Source organism: Vicugna pacos, chromosome X, assembly GCF_048564905.1.
Source record: "Vicugna pacos chromosome X, VicPac4, whole genome shotgun sequence".
NCBI lineage: Eukaryota > Metazoa > Chordata > Mammalia > Artiodactyla > Camelidae > Vicugna > Vicugna pacos.
Window position 1 is genome coordinate 8,890,455 of NC_133023.1, and position 23,566 is coordinate 8,914,020.

At 45.1% G+C, this 23,566-nt stretch overlaps 1 protein-coding gene across 1 annotated transcript in view; it reads left to right on the forward strand.

Annotated features, from left to right (window-relative positions):
* The window catches only part of FRMPD4 (FERM and PDZ domain containing 4), a 662,468-nt gene that overhangs the window by 636,014 nt on the left and 2,888 nt on the right, over positions 1 to 23,566 (forward strand). The window contains exons 9-16 of the mRNA XM_031671152.2: positions 1,137 to 1,256; positions 7,329 to 7,465; positions 10,218 to 10,344; positions 12,659 to 12,748; positions 13,219 to 13,401; positions 15,623 to 15,761; positions 20,391 to 21,458; positions 21,818 to 23,101. Of these exons, the coding sequence (XP_031527012.2) occupies positions 1,137 to 1,256; positions 7,329 to 7,465; positions 10,218 to 10,344; positions 12,659 to 12,748; positions 13,219 to 13,401; positions 15,623 to 15,761; positions 20,391 to 21,458; positions 21,818 to 23,101 (3,148 nt within the window). The remainder of the gene's footprint in view (positions 1 to 1,136; positions 1,257 to 7,328; positions 7,466 to 10,217; positions 10,345 to 12,658; positions 12,749 to 13,218; positions 13,402 to 15,622; positions 15,762 to 20,390; positions 21,459 to 21,817; positions 23,102 to 23,566) is intronic.

Here is a 23,566-nt window from a genome sequence, read left to right on the forward strand (position 1 = left end):
TGCGGTTCACAGACATTTTTATTTTGCCTGATTTGTCCCCTGCATAAAAGTAGTTACAAGTACATGAAACCACATACAAGAGCATTAAAAAGTACATACAAGCCCACAGAAGTTTCGTGTAGGTTCATGCTGCCTGGTTTTAGTTTCATCGTGTTGACCTGTTTAAGGAAAATTGAAGAGCTTTTACCTTGTTTCTTGAAGTCCAATTCATTCAGCTGTGTATTAGGTACCTACTGTTCATTGATTGAATCCCTTTTGTTGCAAAAAGAATTAAGAAACTTAGTACCTAGCAGCTGGCACATACTGTGCTGGGAAAAAGGAAAACAAATCAGAGTGATCCATGGTCCTTAACCCTGAATAACGCATGGTGTATTCAAAGCTCCTTTGAACGATTTGAACAATGTCATGATATCAGAAGTTGGGGTGATTTGGAAACTTGTGGACTCCACGTTGAGTGAACGGGCCCCAAATTCTGTCTTCCTAGTTTCCAAATGGATGTCACCCAAGGCTGATAATACTTTCACTGCTACAGTCATTCTGGAGTCTCATTTAGGAAAAATCCCATAGCAGTGTTATATGCAGTAATGAACTGTAGTAGACAGCTTCTGTGCTCTCCCTCGGGTCCCCTTCTGCACCCCCACCCTCACCCTTGCCTGAGTGTGCAGCTGTCACAACCGCCAGCATCTGCAGATCTGTCTCAGAGGACTGCCCTCTGACCACTGCCGCCCATCCTGTCCACACCTGGAAATTCACATCCCCCGGGACAGCCCAAAACCCATGACTGATCCATGCTCCCAACGGCTCCGCGATGTAAGTCTCCCACCGGAGTCTCCCTCAGGACAGCCTGGAACCACCGTGCTGGGTTGACCTGTGCTGGTGCCCTTGTTTGACACCCCCAGTGGTCTCTCCAGGGAGCACTTCCTTATTTAAGTCCCTCATTTCAGAGCCTGCTTTAGGGGAACATGACCTCCTCGGTCACAGGTAGGTACAGGTTTCAGGGAATGAGTATCTATGACAGATGCTAAAAGAACTTCAACCACGTCCTTCCTCAGTGTCAAAAGAAAGCTGCCTTTGCTTCTGCTCCTCAGCCATTTCCTCCAGCATGAACGATTCTTGTGATTGGTTTTCTCTTTCAGGTGACACAGCGGCCCAGCTCCCATAAGATGCGGTGTCTTTTCCGAATTAGCTTTGTCCCAAAGGATCCGATTGACCTTTTAAGGAGAGATCCAGTTGCTTTTGAGTATCTGTATGTTCAGGTACGTGAGAGTTGGGGCATGTTTCATGTTAACGTTGTGGGATAAATTCCCTGTGGGGCTCCCCCCCCGGCCCCCGCCGAATTCTTTCAGCTGGGATCTCCTTTCTCTTCGTCCCTCACCCCAAGCTCAGCGTATGATAAAAGGATTCCATGGTGCTTTTTCAATTTTGACCTTTGATTTGGAAATAATTTCATCCTTATGAAAAAGTAGATACAAGAATAATAAATGAGCTCTTTGATGTCTTTCACCCAGAGTCACCAATTGTTACCGTATTACTTTATCTCTACGTATTTTTATATATGCTTTATATATTTCATATATTTATTTTATATATTACTTTATCTTTTATATATTTACTTTATCTTTAGTGTGTGCACACGGCCTCTCACACACACACACAATTTTTTATCTAAATCATATGAATGTCAATTACCAAAACCATGCTCATTTACCCCAGAATACTTCAGTATAGATTTTCAAGTAACAAGGACATTTTCTAATATAATCATTATACAATTGACAAAGTTGGGAAATTTAGCGCTGATACGTTTCCATTATCTGATCTCTAGTCTATATCCAAATTTTGCCTATTGTCCCAAAAGTCAGTTTTTTTCTAGAACATGATCCACTGCAAGGTCTCCTTTTGCGTGTAGTTGTCATGTCACCTTGTTCTCCTTAAACCTGGTGCATTCCTTCGCCTTTCCTTGACTTTCAAAACCTGGACAGTTCTGTGGAGTACTGATCAGTTATTCTGTAGAAATCTCTCAATTGGGGGTTTCTCTAGTGTTTAGATCGAGGCTCTGCATCGTGGGCAGGAGAACGACACGAGTGACTCCATGTCCTCCTTAGTGCATCGTATCAGGAGGCATGTGATGTCCCTTTCTTGGCAAGGTTCACACTGACTTCTGTCACTATTAATGCTAAGCAATGTTCTCCAAATGTATCCATCCAGAAGTTACTGCTTGTCCTTTTATAGTCAATAAGTAATTTGTGGAAAGTCACTTCGCAACTCTCTTATTACCCTTTCACCCCATCGTTTTAGTATTCATTGATGATTCTTGCCTGAATCGATTATTACTGTGATGATTGAAAATGACAATTTGTCTAATCCCATTATTTCTTCTTCATTTATTAATTGGCATTCTCCTGTAAGAACGAGTTCTCCCTTCTCCTTTACTTATTTGTTCATTCATATATTTGGTGTTTCAATTGTTCTGAAATTTCATGATATTCATTATAGTGGAATTATTTATTTCAAGGCAGTAAAACTTTAGGAAGACAGTGTCTTTTGCAGACCGTGTACATCTGATTCTGGGATATCATTTCAAACACAAGGCCTGCAGAAATGAGAATCTTCCCTAGTTTTGTCCCAAAGGGAATTTATCCACTTGATATTCAGATGTTCGTATATTTCTCTGTAACTGCTTCCCATTACTCTAACTTAATTTCCCAATACAATCACATTAAACAGTAAGAACCCACTTACCTAATGCTTAGGAATCTAAAATGAGAATTACTCAAAGAGGTTGTAAACCACAATGTAATCTGCCCCCACAAAATAAGGAGAAAAGGGAAGAGTAAGGTCAAAAAAATGCTCTCTTTGGGGGATATCTATATAAGCCAAAGACTGCCAGAGCTCTGAGTAAGAAATAAAAAGCAAAGATGTAGGAAAAATAAAAGAAACATTTGTTCACTGTGGGAAGTTGATATACTGGTATTTGTTTTACTATTCTCGATATTTTCTTGTGTATTTCAAAGCTTTGTAATCTTGAAAAAGCTGGGTGGGAGGAGAAAACAGGTAGAAGATGGCAGAGATGTACACAAGATAAATGGCAGAGGTTAGGAATGGTGACATAAATTAAAGTGGCAGTAAGCCCTGGAGAACAGAAATTAAGTGGGAGAAGAAAGAAGCTGAACATTCTAGAACATTCCAGCAGACGGGGGCACTCAGGGCACTGTTGAATGTTCCCCACCTCGGCGGCCTTTGGAGGAGACTGCGGTACTTACAGCTCAGTAGGATGATTAATGTTCACGAAGATAACCTGGAGTCATCAGGAAAAGGCACATCCTGTTCCGTATACCTTGTTTATCAAAGAAAGAAACGTGCAGTGCACTGTACTCCATTTTCTACCCAGAACAATGAGCTGTCATGACTTGGCTTCCTTAAATGTTGAATTTTACCTGAACCCCTCAACAATATCCCATGCTCCCCAAAGGCCAGGTAACCCAGATCTGACTGCATGGAAAGGCCCAATTTTCAGTTGATCTGTTACTGCGTCTTCCCCATATTCCTGCTGAGAACCGACCCAGGGCTGTGCCACTGCAGTTCAGATCGTGTGCTGTGTTTTTAGCTTATTAGTTGCAAACAAATAGTGACAGGTGCCAGTCGGCTCATGGCTGTAGATAGTGAGAGGCATTCAGTTGTCGTCTCTATACTTATATACTTGTCCTGTTAACAAGAGGATGCTTAAAACCATTTACTCTGCTTCTGCATCACAAGTCCATTGCATTTCTAAAAGAAGAATGCAGTTGCGTTTTTCTTGGGGAATGGAAACCTTTTACGTAGACCAGGAGTACTGCTAAGCACTTGTTCTGTTTAAAGTGTTTGCTCAAATCTAATGCAGTTCATGAGGATCCTTCTTATTCAAAAGATCCAACTTTTATACCCGTGGGCCTGTCCTGAGAACAGGAGAACCTATCCAGGGAACGTGCCCTAGGACTAGCTGAAGACTGAGGACACTTCTCCTTTCCCACCTTGGGTGTTGCGTGGGTGATGGATTAGCTACCCCTTCCAGGAGTAGCCAGTGCCAGAGAGGGAGGCCAGGGGGCCGTGTCATGGTGGGCAATAGGGACCAAAATTAATCTACTATCACCTCATGTATCCTCCACTCAACATAAGAAATGAGAACTTCGGGGGTTCAGACCCTCTGTTTCGAAGTGCCTTGTATCACAGGATTGCGGTATGCCTGAAGCTACACATCTGTCTGGCCTAAGTCAGTGGATCTTCAAATGGTGCTTTGTGCCCGTGTTGATTTTAGGGTACTCAAAAGATGCAATAAAAGTAGCGTGGAGAACAAAAGAGTAAACAGAAGCAATGTGTATCACATTCCACGGACAAAAATCAATTCAACCTAGTGGGCTCTTAATGAGGACGGTAGCCATTGACTAGATGAGCCGTGACGATGGACACAGGTTTCGATAGTGATGATACATAGGAATCGCCTGGCCATTAATGGACCACGAGGTATTTTACTGATTTTAGCATATATAACAGTAAACCCTAATCATCCAGGCTGTTCTAATCCATAATTATAATAAGCTATGCTGATACTAAGCTATCCGCTAGCTATTTAAAAAAAAGATTGTTATACCAGTTGGTAAACAGGGCAATACCTAAGAGGCTGTGAAATGTTTTCAAACACGTTAGCAGTATCCGTTTCCTTTTTAGTATCTTCCATGTTCATCATAAATGAACTTTTCATAGATCTAAAGTGAGATCTTTCTAGACTTCTGTTCAGCAAAATGACCGCCATTTGCTTGTATAACTGTAGTATTTAAATTTTTCTTAAAAATTCTGTAGTGCTTTACAATTTTCAAAAGTTTCATACATGTGATTTCATAGAATCCCATGATGACCCTTTTTTAATCCCCTGCCCCTATATTGCCCCTCCCCCTCCCTCTCCTTGCCAGTAACCACTAATTTTGTTCTCTATATCTGTGCCTGCTGCTTTGTGTGTGTGTGTATAACTATTTTAAATAATGTACTTAAGAGTAATAAATGCATGATTTGTACCAAAACTATATATACTGTAAGTCAGACATCACACTAATTCTCCAGGATCAGTCTGAACTAATTATATAATGTAATTAAGTGACTAATCAACTTGACAAAAAAAATTCACCCGGAAGTCTGGTTAAATATAAGGTATAACAGGGATGGGGAAAAATCAGCCCCAGTCATAACTTTGCAAAGAAGTGACGTGATGACTTAAATTTATAAAGCTTGTTCCATTTTATGAAACATCCTTGCAGGTATCCCAGCAACCGTGACAGTTGGCTGTTGTTAGCCCATTTCTCAGATAAGAAAACTGAGACTCAAGAGAGATGAAATGCCATGTCCAAGTTCATTTGGTCAGTTGTTGACAGAGCCTAGGACCAAACCTGGGGCTTTTTTGTCTAAATTCTGTGCCCAAATCCTGTTTTAAATCTGTCATGCAACAGCAGTCATAGAAGAAAGCGCTTTATCAAAATGGTTTATGAAAAAACTTTTCAAGCGCCTGTTATGGCCGGGCACTATGCCAAGTGGCTTCCTTACCCTCATCCCTTGTGAGACCCTCTAAAATGACCCTATCTGGACCCTCAAAGCTGTGATGCCCCCTGGCGGACAACCCTGGGCTCTTGGAAATAACTGGTAAACCCAAGACTAGCAAAACAAAACAGCATCGTGGAATTGCTCCCAGGGGCTGCCTTCCCTCGGAACCACCCTCTCTTGCCTCCAGTCAGACCTACTTCCAACAGGAGTGCTGTGTGATCCAGAGGTGTAGGATTTTAAGAAGTGAAGGTGGAAGACCATGTAAAGGATGGAGGGGAGAGAATGTGGCTTCACTCTGCGGGGTAAACGGGATGGGCTGAGAGGCACGCACCCAGAGCATGTGGGTGGGGGGGCCTCGCCCAGCACCAGTGTGGGACCTAGAAGTATCCGAAGGGCGGGGACTGTGTGCAGAAACCAGACAGAATGTGGCTACATGCTCCCATTTAGCAGAATCAATACACGAAGTCCCAGAAGGAAGCCGGGCACATCCTGACAAAGTTTTCCATTTGAAATCTTGGGGCGGCGAGGCAAAGACTAAAGAAGGGAGAAAGAGGCTAAATGTGTTTTCTAGCCCAAGAGCCTAGTTTCCCAAAACAACAGTAAGTAAGCACACACGCAGGACACGCCCAAGCAGTGCTGGGCTTCCCGTCGCCATCGGCCCGGCGCTCGCCCCCGGGCTGAGTGAGGACGCCGCCCTCAGACCGTGGGCTTGTGGTCGCCGAGGACTTGGCACGTTCCAGCACCCTCTCAGCCCCTCTTCAGTGTGATGCTCACCACAAACCCTGTGAGGTAGGTCTCCCTTTTACAGTCGAGCAAACTCAGGCCAAGACATGGGGAATGACTCCCTTAAGGTCGCAGCGTGGCGGTCACCACCGAGATGAACTGGCGATTTCAAGAGCCACCCTTCGCCGAGGGCACAGAGCGCTGTGGCCCAGCGCTCGGCATGCGTCTCATCCCACCCTGTACTCCTCCCCACTCCGCTAGAGTAGTTAGTATGAGTCCCCATTGCACAGACGAGTAAACTGAGGCTACAGGCGTGAAGTAAACTGCTTGAAGATTACACACAGAGGTAGCCATTGGCAAAGCCAGGACTCGGAAGCAGGTGTAGGTCCAGAGCAGCTGTTCTCCATCGCCTTGTGAATTCTGCCTCCCCGCAGATGCTCCGGATGAGAGCGAAGAGGAAGACGTTGGTGACAGCTCTTAACATGCACGAGTGCTTCCAGTTTGCCGGGTAGAGTTCCAAGGGCTTTACACTGTTAACTCATTTAATCCTCACCACCACTCTGTGAATGGGGAGTATTATCCCCAACTTACAGAAGAGGAAACTGAGGCTGGGAGCAATGAAGGCGCTTCCCCAAGGTCACACCCCTATGAAGTGGAGAAAGTGGATTCGAACCCAGGATTCCCATCCCAACAGCCTAGCTACAGAAGCCACATCACGCTCCCAGTGCTTCACGTGTTCAGTGGTGGCACCTGTGTTTGGAAATTTCATTCCTAAATTCCTCATTATTTTTACAAAAAGCTAAATATTTAAATAGCAGCTTGCTCGTGATGAATGTTAAATGTTTGCGTGGTCTCTGGGTTTGTGCGTGCAGTTAAATGCTGACTCGGTTCCAAGCAGCGGTGGAAACGTTTCCGCATTTAGCCCCTTGCCTTTGAAGCGAAGGTGGAAGGCTCTGGGGGAAAATGCATGTCACCTGTTCCCAAGGCAGCGCAGTGCAGCCTTTGACGAGCTACGCCCTCTGCTGGTCTCTTCGCAGAGCTGTAACGACGTCGTGCAGGAGCGCTTTGGGCCTGAGCTGAAATATGACATTGCCCTGCGGCTGGCGGCCTTGCAGATGTACATCGCAACCGTGACCACCAAGCAAACGCAGAAAATCTCCCTCAAGTACATCGAGTAAGTGCTGACTCTCAGAACCATTTCGGAGGCAGAGATGCTGGCATCCTCCTTAACAGCCAAGGGTATTTTTGATGTGTGTCTCTATTTCCAAAATTGATCTTGTTTGTAGCAGAGCATCTGTTAACCAGAGGCAAAATATATGAATATTCTGTTCGTTTTTGGTAGAAGAGATCTGTTTCTTCCATAATCCACCTTTAGAGAATTGTGGTTAAATTGAGGGACGTGCTTAAAATAAAGGTACATTTTTAAATTCCTCAACAGACTTGGTTCCAAGCCAAGCTTTGGTCTCAGCACTTTCCAGACAGTAAATTGTTTGATTCTCACAGCCTCCCTAGGAGATCGGGTGGACGGTAGCTCTGTTTGACAGATGAGCCAGCCAAGACACAGAACGATTAAGTAACTTACCCAAGTCACGCTGGCTCTTGTCTAGAGGGGGTGGGATTCAAACCCAGGAGGTGGGACTCCACATTGTGCTACAGTTGGTGTGATCATTTAAAGGCCTTTGTTTAGAAAATGATCTGTATAACCAGATTACTTGGAGATGATCAAAATGCAGCATAAACAGTCATTCTCTTAGTCATGATCCAGAAGGATGGTTTTTGTAATAAGGAGCTGTCACAGAGTGAGAAGGGATGTCACGCAAACTGCTTCATGAACCAAATGTTGTTTGGAAAATATAAATGCCTTTGCTGGCTGAATACGGCATTTACAACATCAGTCTACTACCTCTTTAGCCGGAAAAGATACCCCTCTTAGAAAAGAGCCGTTTGTGTTGCCTTCAGTTGGCGAGCCTATTAAAGGGTCATCCTTTAAAAGAGAACCGTCTGTCTCCCAGTCACCCGTTGGCAGGTGATTCAACAGCCTAAAGCTGCCAGCACGTTCTTAACCCCCGCAGCTCTGATGCTAAGAAAAAGGAAAACTCAAATTTCAAGGTTCATGATGGGGCTGAAGCCTCTTCTCCACGTAACACGAAAAGCCTTCGTCTGCTCCAAGTGGCGTCCAGGCAATTGAAAGCCCACATTCCAGAGAAGCTTCCTTTAAAGCCTTCCTGAGTTCCGTGGCGCCAGGTTGACCGTCCCTCCCCTCACCCTCCTCCCCATGGGGCAAAATGGCTTCTTCTCGACAGGGTTGTGAGCCTGTGTTGGAGAAGATGAGAGCGCTATTTGCTGGCTCCCGGCGCCCCAGATCTTGCCACTCTCGCTTCCCCTGTCGATGCCTGGGGACAGATCCGTGCATGCAGTTCGAGAGCCCCAGGCCTTCTAATCTCAGTCCTCTCCCTTTCACGGATGATCCGTCTCTTTCCGTCTTGCTCCATGTGCTGGGGCTGTAGGGAGATTCGGCTCACAAAGAGGTCTCACACTCAAGTGGACATATTCACGCCACGCCCTCATCCCCTCCCCTTTCTGAGGTTCTTGGGGACAGATGAACCTGGCCTCCATTTAAAAAGGTGGTCTGCACGACTTGAGATGATTTTCAGACAGCTGAAATGCACTCCTGTTCCTACTCTCCATTTGACCAGATTGAACGTGGGAGAGTCAAAAACTTCCAGAGCTAACTAACTTGACTAAGAATCTTGCAGTCTACAGTAGTGTTCTCATGAATTAATTCATTCACTCAACAAGTGTTCATTGGGCATTTTGTATGACACTGTACTAGGACAGTAGACAAGACTAGTAAGATTAAATTATAATCTTAGCCATTGAAGAACTTAGCCATTGAAGATCTGATTATAAAAAGAAAACATAAGATGAAAAGTAGTGATCTAAAACACCAACACAAGTAGAATTACAAGGTAGCCCATAAGGAGTGCCACAGGATGGGTAAAAATAAATGCAAGTTGTGGAGGAGGAGGAGGAAGAAAGCAGTGGTCACGAAAAACACCAACTTAACTAGTGAAAAGAGCGTAAATGGTCCAGTGGGGAAGGCTGCCTTCCTTCCCTTCTTTGGAGAGGATCTGGAGCAGGAAAAATAACCACAACCTTCTCAGAGGTCTTCACGTAATTTAGAAGATGCTGGTTGGGCATGTGATCAATCAGGAACAATTTCCGAGAATTCAAAATGTGCAACCTTCTTGTTACCGTCGTTGGAGAAATGGGCTCTTGGCAAGAATCGACTAACCCAGACATACGTAAGGGTCATGAACCCTACCCTGACTCCGTGCCAGCAACCCCGTCCCCTCCTCAGCAAGAAGAAATGTTGATGGAAGGAGTAGATAGACATACCTGGGTGGGAGGAAAGAGAACTGTGTTTTTCTGGAGAAATTGCCGTCGGTAGGGAGGCGCAGGGAGATGGGGAGGGAAGAATGGTCTGGGGTCATGAAGGAGTTGTATTTATCCCGCTAAGAGAAGACAGACAGAGTGTGGGGAGACAGGGGGAGGTGGCATTGGGAATAAACAAAGGGATGGAGAGAAATTGGTATTGGAAGTACAAACCCAGAGACGTGAATGAATTCTAAGAGACTCGGAAGTGAGTTGGATCAAGTGTCCAGTTTCCATTGGCCCCAAATGCCTCATTAGCATTCTCTCTGGAAAATGAGGACTGTTTCTTTGAAAATACCAGCATATGGATTAATGATCAAATAGTACGTTTCCTGAATGTAAATTACAAGTTCCTTCCCTAATTGGGGACTTGCCTCCACCCCCTGCCTTACCAAGAGTCCATTTGTTCCAACAAGCATCAAAGCGCCATTTAGTCTTAGGTAACTAATCATCACAAGAATGTGAAATTAAAGATATGCTCTTTATTGCAGAAAAGAATGGGGATTAGAGACGTTTCTTCCCTCCGCTGTGCTGCAAAGCATGAAAGAGAAGAACATAAAGAAAGCGCTTTCACACCTTGTCAAAGCTAATCAAAACTTGGTACCACCCGGTAAAAAGGTATCACATTTGCATCTTAATAGAAAACGGATTTTAAAGAGAGAGGTTTGCATGCATTTTAAAAAATGTTTAAAATTAGCCCGTGAATAAGATACTTAGCATCAGATTCTCAGAAGCTGTAACATTGTATAACCTTTTTGAAAAAACTATTAACATGTTTTTAAAACCAGTGAAAATTAAGTATTCTTATGGAAAGCTATTTATTCCTTGCCAACTATAGACTCCTTATTGTACGGAGTGTGTGTGCATTCACACGTGCACGCGAGAGAACCTTGCCTGGCCTCGAGACCTGGGGACTGGAGCATAGAATGGCAAGATGATTTCATATTTCCGTCTTACTCCTCAGAGCAGCTTAAGTGCACAACAGCCAGCGAGGGTCTGTGCAGACTAGAAGCCACGTTAATTAAACCAAGGTTTCTCTACCTTGGCTCTGTTGACATTTGGGACCACATTATTCTTTGTTGGGGAAGAGGGGCCGTCCTGTGCATTGTGTGATGTAAACATTTTAACAGCATCTCCGGTCTCTACCCAGGAGATGCCAGTAGCACCTGTCCCCTCAATCATTACAAAAATGCCTCCAGATTTTGCAACACATGTCCTGGGGAACAAAATCACCCCCAACTGACAATCCCTGAATTCAATCTTACTGTTAGAGGAAAGAGAAAATCATTTCTGCCATTCATCATCATTAGTCTTAAAATCTCCTTTTGTTTTTTTTCCAAGGAGAAGAAACACAAAGGACATTCTAAAATATACTGTTGGTCAGAAAAGAGAGTTACATTTACAGATAATAAAAAGCAAAGGGTTTCAGGAACCAGAAGGAGAAGGAGCCTTAAGATACTGGACCTGTAAAAGGCGAAGCAGTCGAACAACCCAAGAACCCCTTCCCAGTGATGTCGGCCGTAGGAACTTCTGTGTGACTCTGCACATTACTGTTTATGTGGCTCATTCTTTGGTCTTAGTACCTGATTTTAAGCCCTTTTTACTGGCTAAGATACACTTAATTCTACTCCCTGCTCACCCCAGTGACTTAAACGTGTAATCTCGTTCAGTACACCTTCAGCCACCTTGGGCTGGCTTCCCAGTTTCTCTAAGCATTCAACTTATGGAAACATAACAGGATGCCATGGGTCAGGATGTTCTAAATATCAGTTCCGATTTGCCTGAAGTTACTTGCTTTTAGTTGACTTGATGTGATTTTTTTCCCCCGGCCTGGCCCACTGGTTTTGTAATAATTTGGATAACTGCTCAAAGATCGATCTGTTGCTGTCCTTACTATAAATGTCATTCTTTCTAGTTAAGAGTGAATGGTTTGCTTTCCCATCAATTTGCAAAGGGCTTTGGATTTTTGAAAGAAATAGGATGGACGATTGGTTCTGAATGACAGTTACATAAAAGGTAGCGCATCAAGGTATGGTTAACAAATGAGGCAGGTAGGGAGGGCATAGCTCAGTGGTAGAGCACATGCTTAGCATGCGCGAGGTCCTCAGTTCAATCCCCAGTACCTCCACTGAAAAAATAAATAGATAAACCTAATTACTACCCACCCCCCGTAAAAAAAAAAAAAACAACAACAAATGAGTTGGCAGGTCATCTGCAATTAAAAACAGAATTTTGGCATTGCTTGCCACTTGATCTGCACCTTATTGGGCAATTTCACCCCTAACAAATTTTTCTGGCATATTCAGTATGAAATGTGGGCTTTTCTCAATCAAGTACTTTTTTTGTGATATGAGAATCTACATTTCTAAGTCTTTATAAAGATAATTTTTTATCTGGATAAAATTGCATCTGTCACTCATTCATGAACCTCAGTAGATTCTTGGGATTGAAATTAATAAAACGGGGAGTTAGCGAGTGAGTTCAAGCATTTCCACAATGATCGGCGCCCTGAAAGTTCATTTTCCCAAAAACCTTGCCAAGGCTGGGAGAGACGAGATGGGAGCTTAGAGCCCCTTGAAGAGGCTTTCTGTGGATTGCAGGTGTGTATTGAAACCAGCTCCCACAAACTCTGCATGCATTTCGGCGGAGAATTTGAGCATCTTGTTCTCACTTATTGAACGCCCTGGCCCAGGACATCCATGCTTTTCCCCCAAACTAAAAAGATTTTAATCGAGATGTCCTGCCGCAGCCCTTCATCAGGAAACCAGATACAGAGCAGTTGAGTTCCATTCGTCATGAAGAGCGCTTGTCACACCCCATCTGTTGGCAGGAAATGCCTCCTTCTCGTTTGCCCTTGTTTTCGGCTGGTCTCCAGCAGGAACAGAATCACACCCAACGGAGTGAACACCTGAGGTTTCTTTTCTCTCCTCAGCTCTCTGCCCTGCAAGCCAAGGTCCATTATCTCAAGTTCCTCAGTGACCTTCGACTGTACGGAGGCCGCGTGTTCAAGGCAACACTCGTGGTAATTTCTTTTACTTGCTTTTCTGTGGCCACCACAGAGGCCTGCAAAATGTCACTGCCTAGGCTGTCTTGAATGAGCTGCCTTTGATGACAAAAGCAAAAGCTGTGAATCAGAAGAGATGTTAAGCTAGATAATGCTGCTGCAGAATGCCCTAGAAAAAGAAATGCAAAGAGCCAAGAGAACTGGGCCAGAATGCTTTAAAAAAGGGGGAAAAATCGTCATTTCTTAAGATCTCTCATAATAATGAATGTACGTGCTATGAGGACCTTTACTTTTGACATTATTCATAATGTATCAAAGTCTCACTGCCATCATATATCTACCTCTTCTAATTGGATGATTTAGTACAATATCACCCAGAAAGACTTTCTAAAGAAAAATTAATCTTATAAAACAGACACTTGGGTTCAACTCTGCGTGGCGCTTCAGAGGTCCAGTGTTTTTATATGTTGTCGACATCTCTTTCTCAGCAGGCAGAAAAGCGCTCGGAAGTGACTCTCCTGGTCGGGCCGCGGTACGGCATAAGCCACGTCATAAACACCAAAACCAACCTGGTGGCTCTTCTAGCAGACTTCAGCCACGTCAACAGGATCGAGATGTTCACGGAGGAGGAGAGCTTGGTGAGGGTGGAGCTCCACGTGCTGGATGTGAAGGCAAGTCTTACAGATCCTGACACATGGCCTTGGTTTCCTACAGCCCTGCTGACATTTACAATGGGTAGAATTTCAACGTGTGCGGCACCTTGGAGGGGCAGCGGGTGCCGAAAACAATCCCCTGAGCTCAGAACTGACGGCTCCAGGCCCCACTAAATAGCTCTGTGATCTGGGGACAAGTCACTATACTTCTCTAAGCTCAGTTTCTTCATCTCTACAAGGGAAAGCAGGCTAGTTGATTTCTAAGGTCCCCTCTGGCTCCAGAATGCACAAATCATGGACAGACAGTGGGGATGAAAGATGTTTCCCTACTTTCTAGACTCTGTAGAATATTCTAGAATAATGTAGACTCTCTCGGGTAGGGAGTCAGGGAGATTTTTCCCAACTTTGTTTAGAACTCCCGTTTCCCTTTGTTAGGTTGCATCCGCAGGTGTTTATTCTTTTGGGAAAACTGAGGATTTTTAGTCAGACTGTCTTTTCGTGCTGTGGCAGTCAGTGCTGACTGAACATCTGGCCCCCGTAACAGCATGGCTGTTTCACTTAAAACAACAATCTGAGATTGTCTTCAAAGGGCAGGCTCTGACTCCCAAAAGAGAACTTGACAGGAAATAATCCAGGTCCCCTGTCCCCGCCTTCTTGTCCCAGTAATAGAGGAGTCACTGGATTCTGGCAGCGTTAATGTAGCTGATGTCTCTGTGGGGAAAAGACACTGGACCCAAAGAGAGACAGTGTCTCCACGAAAGAGACTGTCAGCCAGCAGGAGGGCCCACTCCCATCCTCGCTTCCGCCCGGTGCTGTGGGAGGGGCGGATTAAGAGTAAAGGAGAATACGGGGAAGGGTTTCTATGCAGAAAATCTGGAAGGATCAGTGAGCTCTGCAGCAGGAAGAGATGAGCATCAAATGGAGAACGTGGTGCTCAGGCGTGCTGGCCACAGCCCTCAGCGTTCCACAGGCTGAATCCAGGCGCTCCAGTTGGCTTCACGGCAGTGCAAGTACAAGAATCGACTTGGAATGCCTGGCCTGGTCCATGACCAAAGATGCTGAGAACAGCCCATCATGGAAAAGGGGCAAGAAGAAAGGGTGCATGGGATGCAGTCATCACAGACCTGATAACAGGGATAACCAGAAAGAGGGGACAGGGCCCTGTTGCTGGCTCCCTGCCTGTATAAAAGAACTGTGGGGTGGCTTAAAGGGGAACCTTGTTTGAAATGGAAGGAAAAGACAAGACATCAAGTAATACGGGGGCTTTGGGTGGAAGTTGGGTTTCACCAGCCAGGGCCATTGTCCTGACCAGTGTCCCAGCCCCGGGAGTGAAAGCAAGAGGCCTGTCATCTCAGTGTGTCTGTGCCTCTCTGAGTGTCTGGGGTTTTTTTCCCTTCTTCCTTCCATCTCACTTTCTCTCTCTTTCAGCAAGAACCTTGTTGTTTATCTATTTTATATACAGTAATGTGTATCTATCTATTAATCCCAAACTCCAAATCTACCCCTCCCCCTCTTTCCTCCCTGGTAACCAGTTTTCTAAGCCCATGAGTCTATTTCTGGTTTGTAAATAAAACTTGTGTCTTTTTTTTTTTTTAGATTTCACATATTAGTGAGATCATATGATATATCTTTCTCTCTCTGACTTACTTCACTTAGTCTGCTAATCTCTAGGTCCATGCATGTTGCTGTAAATGGCATTTCATTCTTTTTTATGGCTGAGTAATATTCCATTATGTATATACACCACACTTTCTTTAGATACATATATATATGTATGTATGTGTGTATATATATATATGTATGTATGTATGTATGTATGCAATGCAATATTACTCTACTTGATTTTTACTTTGCTTCAACACTCATTTTCCCCCCAAACCCAAACTTAAACTTCCTGTCATTTTTCAGATTGCAGATTCATATCTGGTAACTGACTCCTTAACTGTCACTTTGAAAAATGTTAATGCTTTGGAACAAAACCAATGTTATTTTTTTCAAATCCAATATGACTTGGAAAAGATTCAGAATATCTAGGCTTTCAAAATGGTGCCACGTCAACGTTTTTCAGTCAGGCTCCCTGTGGTATACGTGACCTTCCCCTCACTTGTGTTTCTCCAATGGGACGGTCCACTCCTTCACTTGGTTTGTTCACATTTCCTAAGCACAGAAGCAGCCATTGTCGCTTGAGGGAGGCTATTAAGGAGGGATGGCTTTAACCAAAACATTCTCTTTTCTGTAGCCCATCACGCTCCTGATGGAATCTTCAGATGCCATGAACCTGGCCTGCTTAACAGCTGGATACTACAGGCTGCTGGTGGATTCCAGGAGATCAATATTTAACATGGCCAGCCAGAAGAACTCAGAGAGCCCAGACACAGGTACTCTCTTCCTAAACCCACAAAGCGCTGACCTCCCTCCCCTCCCCACCTGACAACAGTAATAAGGATGTTTCTTTGAAAGTTTAAATTGTACCCATAAGAATGTCTCATGTCCAAATTTAACACAAAAGCCTTCGAATACTTCTGATATGATCTGATTTTTTTTTAATGAAAAATCTTGATTTTTTTTTTCCCATCACTTTCTATACATCACTTGGAAAGGTTGCGTATGTGCTTCAGAAGCAGTGATCTAACTCTGGGGAAAGCTGTAGCATCAGCCTTTATAGCTAAATTTTTAGCGCCTCACTCTTCCAGAGGCAAGTCGGGTTGCAGAGCACTAAGGATGGAATGCCCAGTAGGAGGTATGAGCCCTCACCTTTAGGGTTTGTCCCTCCTTAAAGTGCCTTCGGTCACACATACCTCCAGGATTCTGGGAGTTCTACCAGCAGGAAGACTTAGGAATTGCCCAGCCCTTGGACTTAGGGCTCTAGAAGGGAGCCTGGCAGCCCTCTTAGCTCCGTGGTGGGAGCTTCAAGATGGCAAAGATCAAATAATGGAACTCAGTCACTTGACAGGAAGGAATAGCTCCCAAGTGTGGACAAAGAGGCTGCAACTGTTAACCTAATAGTTTCTCTGAGGGTGAGCAGTTTTCATTTGTTTTAGAACTTTTGTTCTTCAGTGTTTGAACATTTTCCTCCATCTACGGTGGACCCGCAGTCAACGTAGCTCATGGGCAGACCCTACCAGTCAAGCCAGCGCTCCTGACCCATGAAAAAGTATAATCAGGGGTTCTGTAATCAGGGTTTCCTTTGGAAGAAAGGGAAATTCTTATTTTTCTTTTTTTTACCCTTTTTTTTTTGAAGTATAGTTTACAATGTTGTGTCAATTTCTGGTTTACAGCATAATGTTTCAGTCATATAGGAACATACATATATTCGTTTTCATATTCTTTTTCATTGTAGGTTACTATACGATATTGAATAGAGTTCCCTGTGCTATACAGTAGAAACTTGTTGATCTGTTTTATATATAAGAGTTAGTGTCTGCAAAGAAAGGGAAATTCTTAAGAACAAATTCTATTGTCACTGTTTCTAAGAGCTAAGTGGGGAAGGAAAATGAAGGGAACGAAAATCCTCTGCCTTTCAAACTTAACAGAAAACATAAATCAGTATTTCATAAATATATAGTAATATGTAGCTAGACGCACACACAGCCAGACTGGCACGCTGTCTGCTATGACAGCTGGCTATCTGGAAGCTCTCCAGTTGAAGGGTAAAGGAGACCCAACAAGAAAGAGAGGTGTGTACATGGTGTGCCGGAAGGTGACCGAGACTTGGACTGGATTTCCTCCAGTCCCACCTGGAAGTGGCTGTTGTTTCTCAGAGACACACATGATTAAGAATAAATCGAGGAGGAACAAAGAGGAGGTGGTGAGTGTGTGCTGGGATCGGTGGCAAATATTTTCATGACCACATGTTTTCATTGAGTGAGAAGATTTACAGCAATTTAACTCTGACCTTTGAAATTCCAAAGAGCAGGTCAGCAATTCAACACAGTCCTTTCACATTGGAAAATGAGTTTTCAGCTTTTTATTTTCAAACCTTAAGTTTTATTATGAATATCAAACCTTTTCTCCATAGGCTGTTAAGATTATACAGGTGCAAGAAGAAAGCTGAACCTCCCATTCTGAAAATGGATACAGTAATAAGGGCCTCTGGTCTGTCCCATTTATAGTGACTCACAATGTAATGTTTAATAAAATTTTGAGAGGCCAAAAGTTAGTTCCAAAAAGTATTATATCACTGTGGGGGATGAATGGAACTTTAAACTTTCAGTAACTTCTCTCAGTTCCACAGTGAGGATGAGGGTGAGGACACGTGTTCCAAATAGCACACACGTGTGTATGCACATGCATGCACGTGTATAAGAAGGGAGGACCAGGAAAAGAGATTGCTTGCTCCAAAAAGCAGCTGGTAGACCCAGGTAGCAGCTCAGGATGTAGCATCCTCTAATGGCTGAAAGTCCTCCCTTCTCTTCAGAAACTCCCCAAAGTTCACCCGAGACTCAAAAACTGTAGAGAGTGAAGTTTGTTGAGACCAGCTCATCCCTTGTCCATCCTCTCCTCCCCCTCTGTAGGAGACTGGCCACAGAATACATCTCAATTCCCAATCCACATCCTTCTGTGTCTCCAAAATCATTCCAGAAGCCATATCACTATACCCTTCTGGAAGGAAGCCAAGACTGAGCATGCATTGTCTTCTAGTCTCAAATTGATCAAAGACCCTTGTCAAGATCTCTAGCCAGGTGGGGTGAGGGGGTATAGCCCAGCAGTAGAGTGTGTGCTTGGTATGCATGAGGTCCTGGGTTCAATCTCCAGTACCTCCATTAAGGGGAGGGAAAAAAGATCTCTAACAATGAACAGTAAGCCCCTATTTCTTCTTCTCTGTCTTGAAAATTAACACTTCAGGTACTTTCAAAATCTCTGAACCCACATATTTAAGCATCTCTGAGCCTTAAGAAGGTCTATTAACTTCCTTTTAGCCTACTGACATACTCATTTTTCTTATTGGTCTAGACCAGGAGTTGACAAACTATGGCCCATGGATCAAATCTTGTTCTTGTAAATAAAGTTTTACTGAGACTCAGCCATGTACCTTATATTAGATTCCTAGGGCCACCATTACAAGTTATCACAAACTTGGGGGCTTAACACAACAGAAACTTATTCTCTCACGGTTTTGGGGACTTGAGGTCCAAAATCGAGGCGCTGGCAGGGCCATGCTCCCTCCAAAGTTTCTAGAGGAGAATCTTTTCTTGCCTCTTCTTGCCTCCTGCTGGCCATTGGCTTTCCTTGTAGCTGTGTGACTAATCACTGCCTTCACATGACCTTCCTCTCTTCTTTGGCCCAAATCTCCCTCTGCTTTTCTCTTATGAGGACACTCTGCATGGATTTAGGGCCCCCCAGGGATAGCTCAGGGTGTTCTCTTCTCAAGAGCCTTAGCTTAATTACATCTGCGAAGACTCCAAATGAGGTCACATCTGAAACTCTTGGGGAGCCCACCATTCAAGTCCATTTGTTCACATGTCATCTGTGGCTCCTTTCATGTTACAGCTGCAGAGCTGAGGACTTGCTCAACTGAGCCGTTGGCCCACAAAAGCTGAAATATTTACTATCTGGTCCTGCCTTTACAGGGAAGATTTGCCAACCCCTGGTTTAAACCCAAGCTCTCTCATACTTTGACTGAACCCCTCTCCTTCCCTCAGCAATCCACACTCCACGCACACACACAGTCACACAAAGCCAGTCATAATCTATATTATTATTAATAAAACAGTTCTGATCTCCCACAGGTGTATTTATTGTAAGACGTAAATATGGCTGGTGTATAACTCAATGTCTTCAAAATTTTATCTTTAACTTGCTGTTCATGAAAATGTATGTTTTTAGTAAAATGACTCAGAACATTGTTCAGCATTGAGTCCATTGTGTATTTTGGGAAGAGCGAAAATCTCTTCAGTAAAATTCTTTTTTCCTTCCTGTATCTCTTGTATATCTGATATGAGTGTCATCCAAACTTGGTCCAAAGGGCAATTTGAGGAAACAAATGGGAGAATATGTGGTTGGTCCTACCATTTCCTCAAAATGTTGCCTCTGAAATCTACAAAGCAGCATTGACAGAAGAACCCACTGCCCTGTCTTGGTAAATATCAGAGCAAAATCTCCACGTCAGAATTCTCTGTTGAAGGACCCTTGAAAAACAAAACAACGATGTATAAATTAGGGGTTTGCGATTTTAATTCTCGAGGCACGTCAAACAGAGTTTCAGGAGTTTTCATGATACCAGTAAAAAGTGAAATTCGTCAGAGTATTAATTGTGCTTAGAGATAGAGAGAGGCATGTTACCTGTGAATGCTCTACCTTCCACATCCGACCTGTGTGTCCATGTGTGTTTACAGGCGTGCGTGCTGCCATTTATATGTGAAAATGCTCACACCCGCTAGGACAGAAAAAGGCTGAAGGTAGAGGGTTTTGTGCTATCATCGTAGTATATAGTATTACATCCCACTTGTATGTATATACATTACATATATTTATTATTATATTATCATTATGATAGTTCCTAAAATGTGTAGTAGAAGTATAAGGGTCCTTGACCTTCTCTTAATTCAGTGAGGAGAAAGTCCAGCATCTTCCTATACAAAGCGGGAAATGTTAGATCTCGCTTTACAAAGGAGAGGGCAGTCTGTTCTCTGGAATAACAACCTATTGGACTCCCACCTGTAAGGATTTCTAAAGGCACCTTATATATTCACATTCATGGATGTAAATGAGGTTTTTAATAATAGAACCAGGGGTCAGATGGCATTAAGCTCTAGTTCCTACTCTCAGATGGTGTTACATTTTATCAGATAGTAATTCGATTTTATGCAGTATCGATTCTCCTAACCAAGAAATCCTTACACCCGAAGCCTTAATCGACCGCTACCATGTTTGGAAAACTGCATAATAACCGTATTTACAAAAGTGATGCTCCAAACCATTAAATTGAGAAACAGAGACGAGGCCCCCCCCTCCCCCAGAAACCGGATAGGGCAGTAATTTGTCTTTGCATCACTCTTTCTCTTTAGGAACTGAAAATAAAGGAAAGCATAACCTCCTTGGCCCAGATTGGAACTGTATTCCCCAAATGACCACTTTCATTGGCGAAGGGGAGCCAGAAGCCCAGATAACATACATAGATTCCAAACAGAAGACAGTTGAGATCACGGATGGCACCTTGTGTCCAAAGGACCACCACCGGCACTTGTATATAGACAACGCCTATAACTCAGACGAACTCAGCCAGCAGCTGACCCAGCCGGGAGAAGCGCCGTGCGAGGCAGACTACAGGAGCCTAGCTCAGCGGTCCATGTTGACCCTCTCAGGACCAGAACCTCTAAAGAAAGCACAGGAGTCTCCAAGAGGAGCTAAAGTGTCCTTTATTTTTGGAGATCTCGCCCTGGATGATGGTATCACCCCGCCGCCCCTCGGCTATGAAAGACTATTGGACGAGAGTCCAGAACTGCTGGAGAAGCAGAGGAGTCTCTACATCGGCAGTGCCAACGACATGAAGAACCTGGACCTCACTCCAGACCCCGAGAGCATCCAGTTCGTGGCCAATTCCGTGTATGCCAACATCGGCGACGTGAAGAGCTTCGAGGCCACCGAGGGCATAGCTGAGCCCCTCCTGCACGACATCTGTTACGCGGAGAACACCGATGACGCAGAGGACGAGGACGAGGTGAGCTGCGAGGAGGACCTCGTGGTGGGAGACATGAACCAGCCAGCCATCCTCAGCCTGTCTGGGTCAAGCGACGACATCATTGACCTCACGTCCCTGCCCCCTCCCGAGGGGGACGACAACGAGGATGACTTCCTGCTGCGTTCCTTGAACATGGCCATCGCCGCCCCCCCACCCGGCTTCCGAGATAGCTCCGACGAGGAGGACGCTCAGAGCCAGGCCGCTCCCTTCGCCGAGGACAAGGAGCCGGGCAGCAGCCTGCAAAATGACGAGATCCCCGTGTCCCTCATCGACGCTGTGCCCACCAGCACCGAGGGCAAGTGTGACAAGGGCCTGGATAACACCGTCGTCGCCACGCTGGACGCTCTAGAAGCGCTGTCCGTGTCAGAAGAACAGCAGACCAGTGACAATTCAGGTCCTTTCACGGTTGTTACGTTTGTTCACTGATAGCCATGTCATTTCATCCATTTGCCCGTGGAGTCCTGTTCCGCAGTGTCCTTCATTTCACGCATGGCCCCCTTCGTAAACGTGCTGCAACTGCCCTCCGGGTTTTTGTGTATGTGGTTCCCTTTGTTGTTGTTGCTGTTGTTTTTAACACGTGGCGCCTTCCCCCACCTCCCCATTTCTGGAACAATTGTGCAATAAACTCGGAGTCCTTACTGAAAAGGAAAAAACTTGTTTTTTTTTCCCATAATAACGAGTCCCATTTTCTTACGTGTCTCCTAGTGCCTCTGATGCGACCATTAACCGGTTCTTGTTTTTTACGGCCTGCAGGTGTAGCCATCCTGCGGGCTTACAGTCCCGAGTCTTCCTCAGACTCGGGCAATGAAACTAACTCTTCAGAAATGACTGAGAGCTCGGAACTGGCCACGGCCCAGAAGCAGTCAGAAAACCTCTCCCGCATGTTCTTGGCCACTCACGAAGGCTACCACCCCCTTGCAGAAGAGCAGACAGAGTTCCCCACCTCCAAGGCCGGGGGCTTGCCCCCGAAGTCCTCCCACGCCCTGGCCGCCCGTCCAGTGGCTGAGCTCCCGCCCAAAGTTGTGCCTTCCAAGCAGCTACTTCACTCAGACCCCATGGAGATGGAGCCCGAAACCATGGAGACCAAGTCGGTCACGGACTATTTTGGCAAACTGCACATTGGGTCGATGGCGTATTCCTGCACCAGCAAAAGGAAAAGCCAGCCGGCCGATGGGGAGGGGAAGGCACCCCTTAATGGGAACATACCAGGGAAGAAACCGCAGGGGACCAAAACAGCTGAGGCGGAGGAGGACGCCAAAGGGAAGTTTGGTACTGTGTCTTCAAGGGAGAGTCCACACCTAAGCACTTTTAACTTGGAGAGAACTGCCTTTCGTAAGGACAGCCAAAGATGGTACGTGGCCTCCGAGGGGGTGGTGGCTGAAAAAGGTGGACTGGAAACAGCAACAGGAATAACCTTTCCGAGAGCTTCTGGTGTAGGGACCAGGGAGGCCGAAGGCAAGGATGACGGGGCTCCCGATGGAGAAGCCATTGAGGTGTCAGGACTTGGCCAACGGGACCACTTCTTAACTGACGTGACCTGTGTGTCTTCAGCCAAAGACTTAGATAACCCGGAGGATGCGACCCCGTTGACCTGTGAGCATCCTTCCAAGCTCCCTGAGGCGGAAGAGTGCGTGGGCCGCCTCTGTGACTACCACTTGGCCAAGCGGATGTCGTCGTTGCAAAGCGAGGGCCATTTTTCTCTACAGAGCTCTCAAGGCTCCTCAGTGGACGCGGGCTGTGGCACGGGCAGCAGCGGCAGCACCTGTCCCACGCCGGTGGAGTCCCCCCTCTGCCCCTCCATGGGGAAGCACCTGATACCTGAGACTTCGGGGAAAGGCGTGAGTTACCTCCCTGCGGAGGAGAGAGCCCCTGGGCTTCCCAACCACGGAGCCACCTTTAAGGATTTACACCCACAGACAGAAGGGATGTGTCCGCGGATGACAGTGCCCACTCTGCACACAGCCATCAATGCCGAACCCCTGTTTGGCACTCTGAGAGATGGATGTCATCGACTCCCCAAGATTAAGGAAACCACAGGTACAGCAATGACAGATTGAGCCCTTTGCATTATAGGCCAGGAACACATAAAGCAGATTCACAACAAACCTAAAAATAGAAAGTCTGGAAGGAAAGTAAAAGTTAGAATTTTTCCAAGGGCTACAGAACTGTGTCCAGGTTAAGTGTCAGTCATGGATCCCCCAGTGTTGAATACATACTGAAGTTTCTAGATCTGGAGCAGTAGTGGAAATGGCGTGTGCTCTCCAGAACCCTGCTCTGTCTTGCTTTTCGAATTTGATGGAGCAATATTTTTTCCCTAAATTCTAAACGTAGACTTTTAGCAGTGCCCACTGGGACTTTTAGTTACAAGATAGTATTTCTTAGACTCACGGAAGTTTGATTTCCTTCTCAAGACATCGAATTTCTAATTTTGCCATTTCATTTTTGAGAGGCAAGGAAGGATGACAGAGCAGGGGGTCTAGGAAATTGGAGGGATTTGGGAAG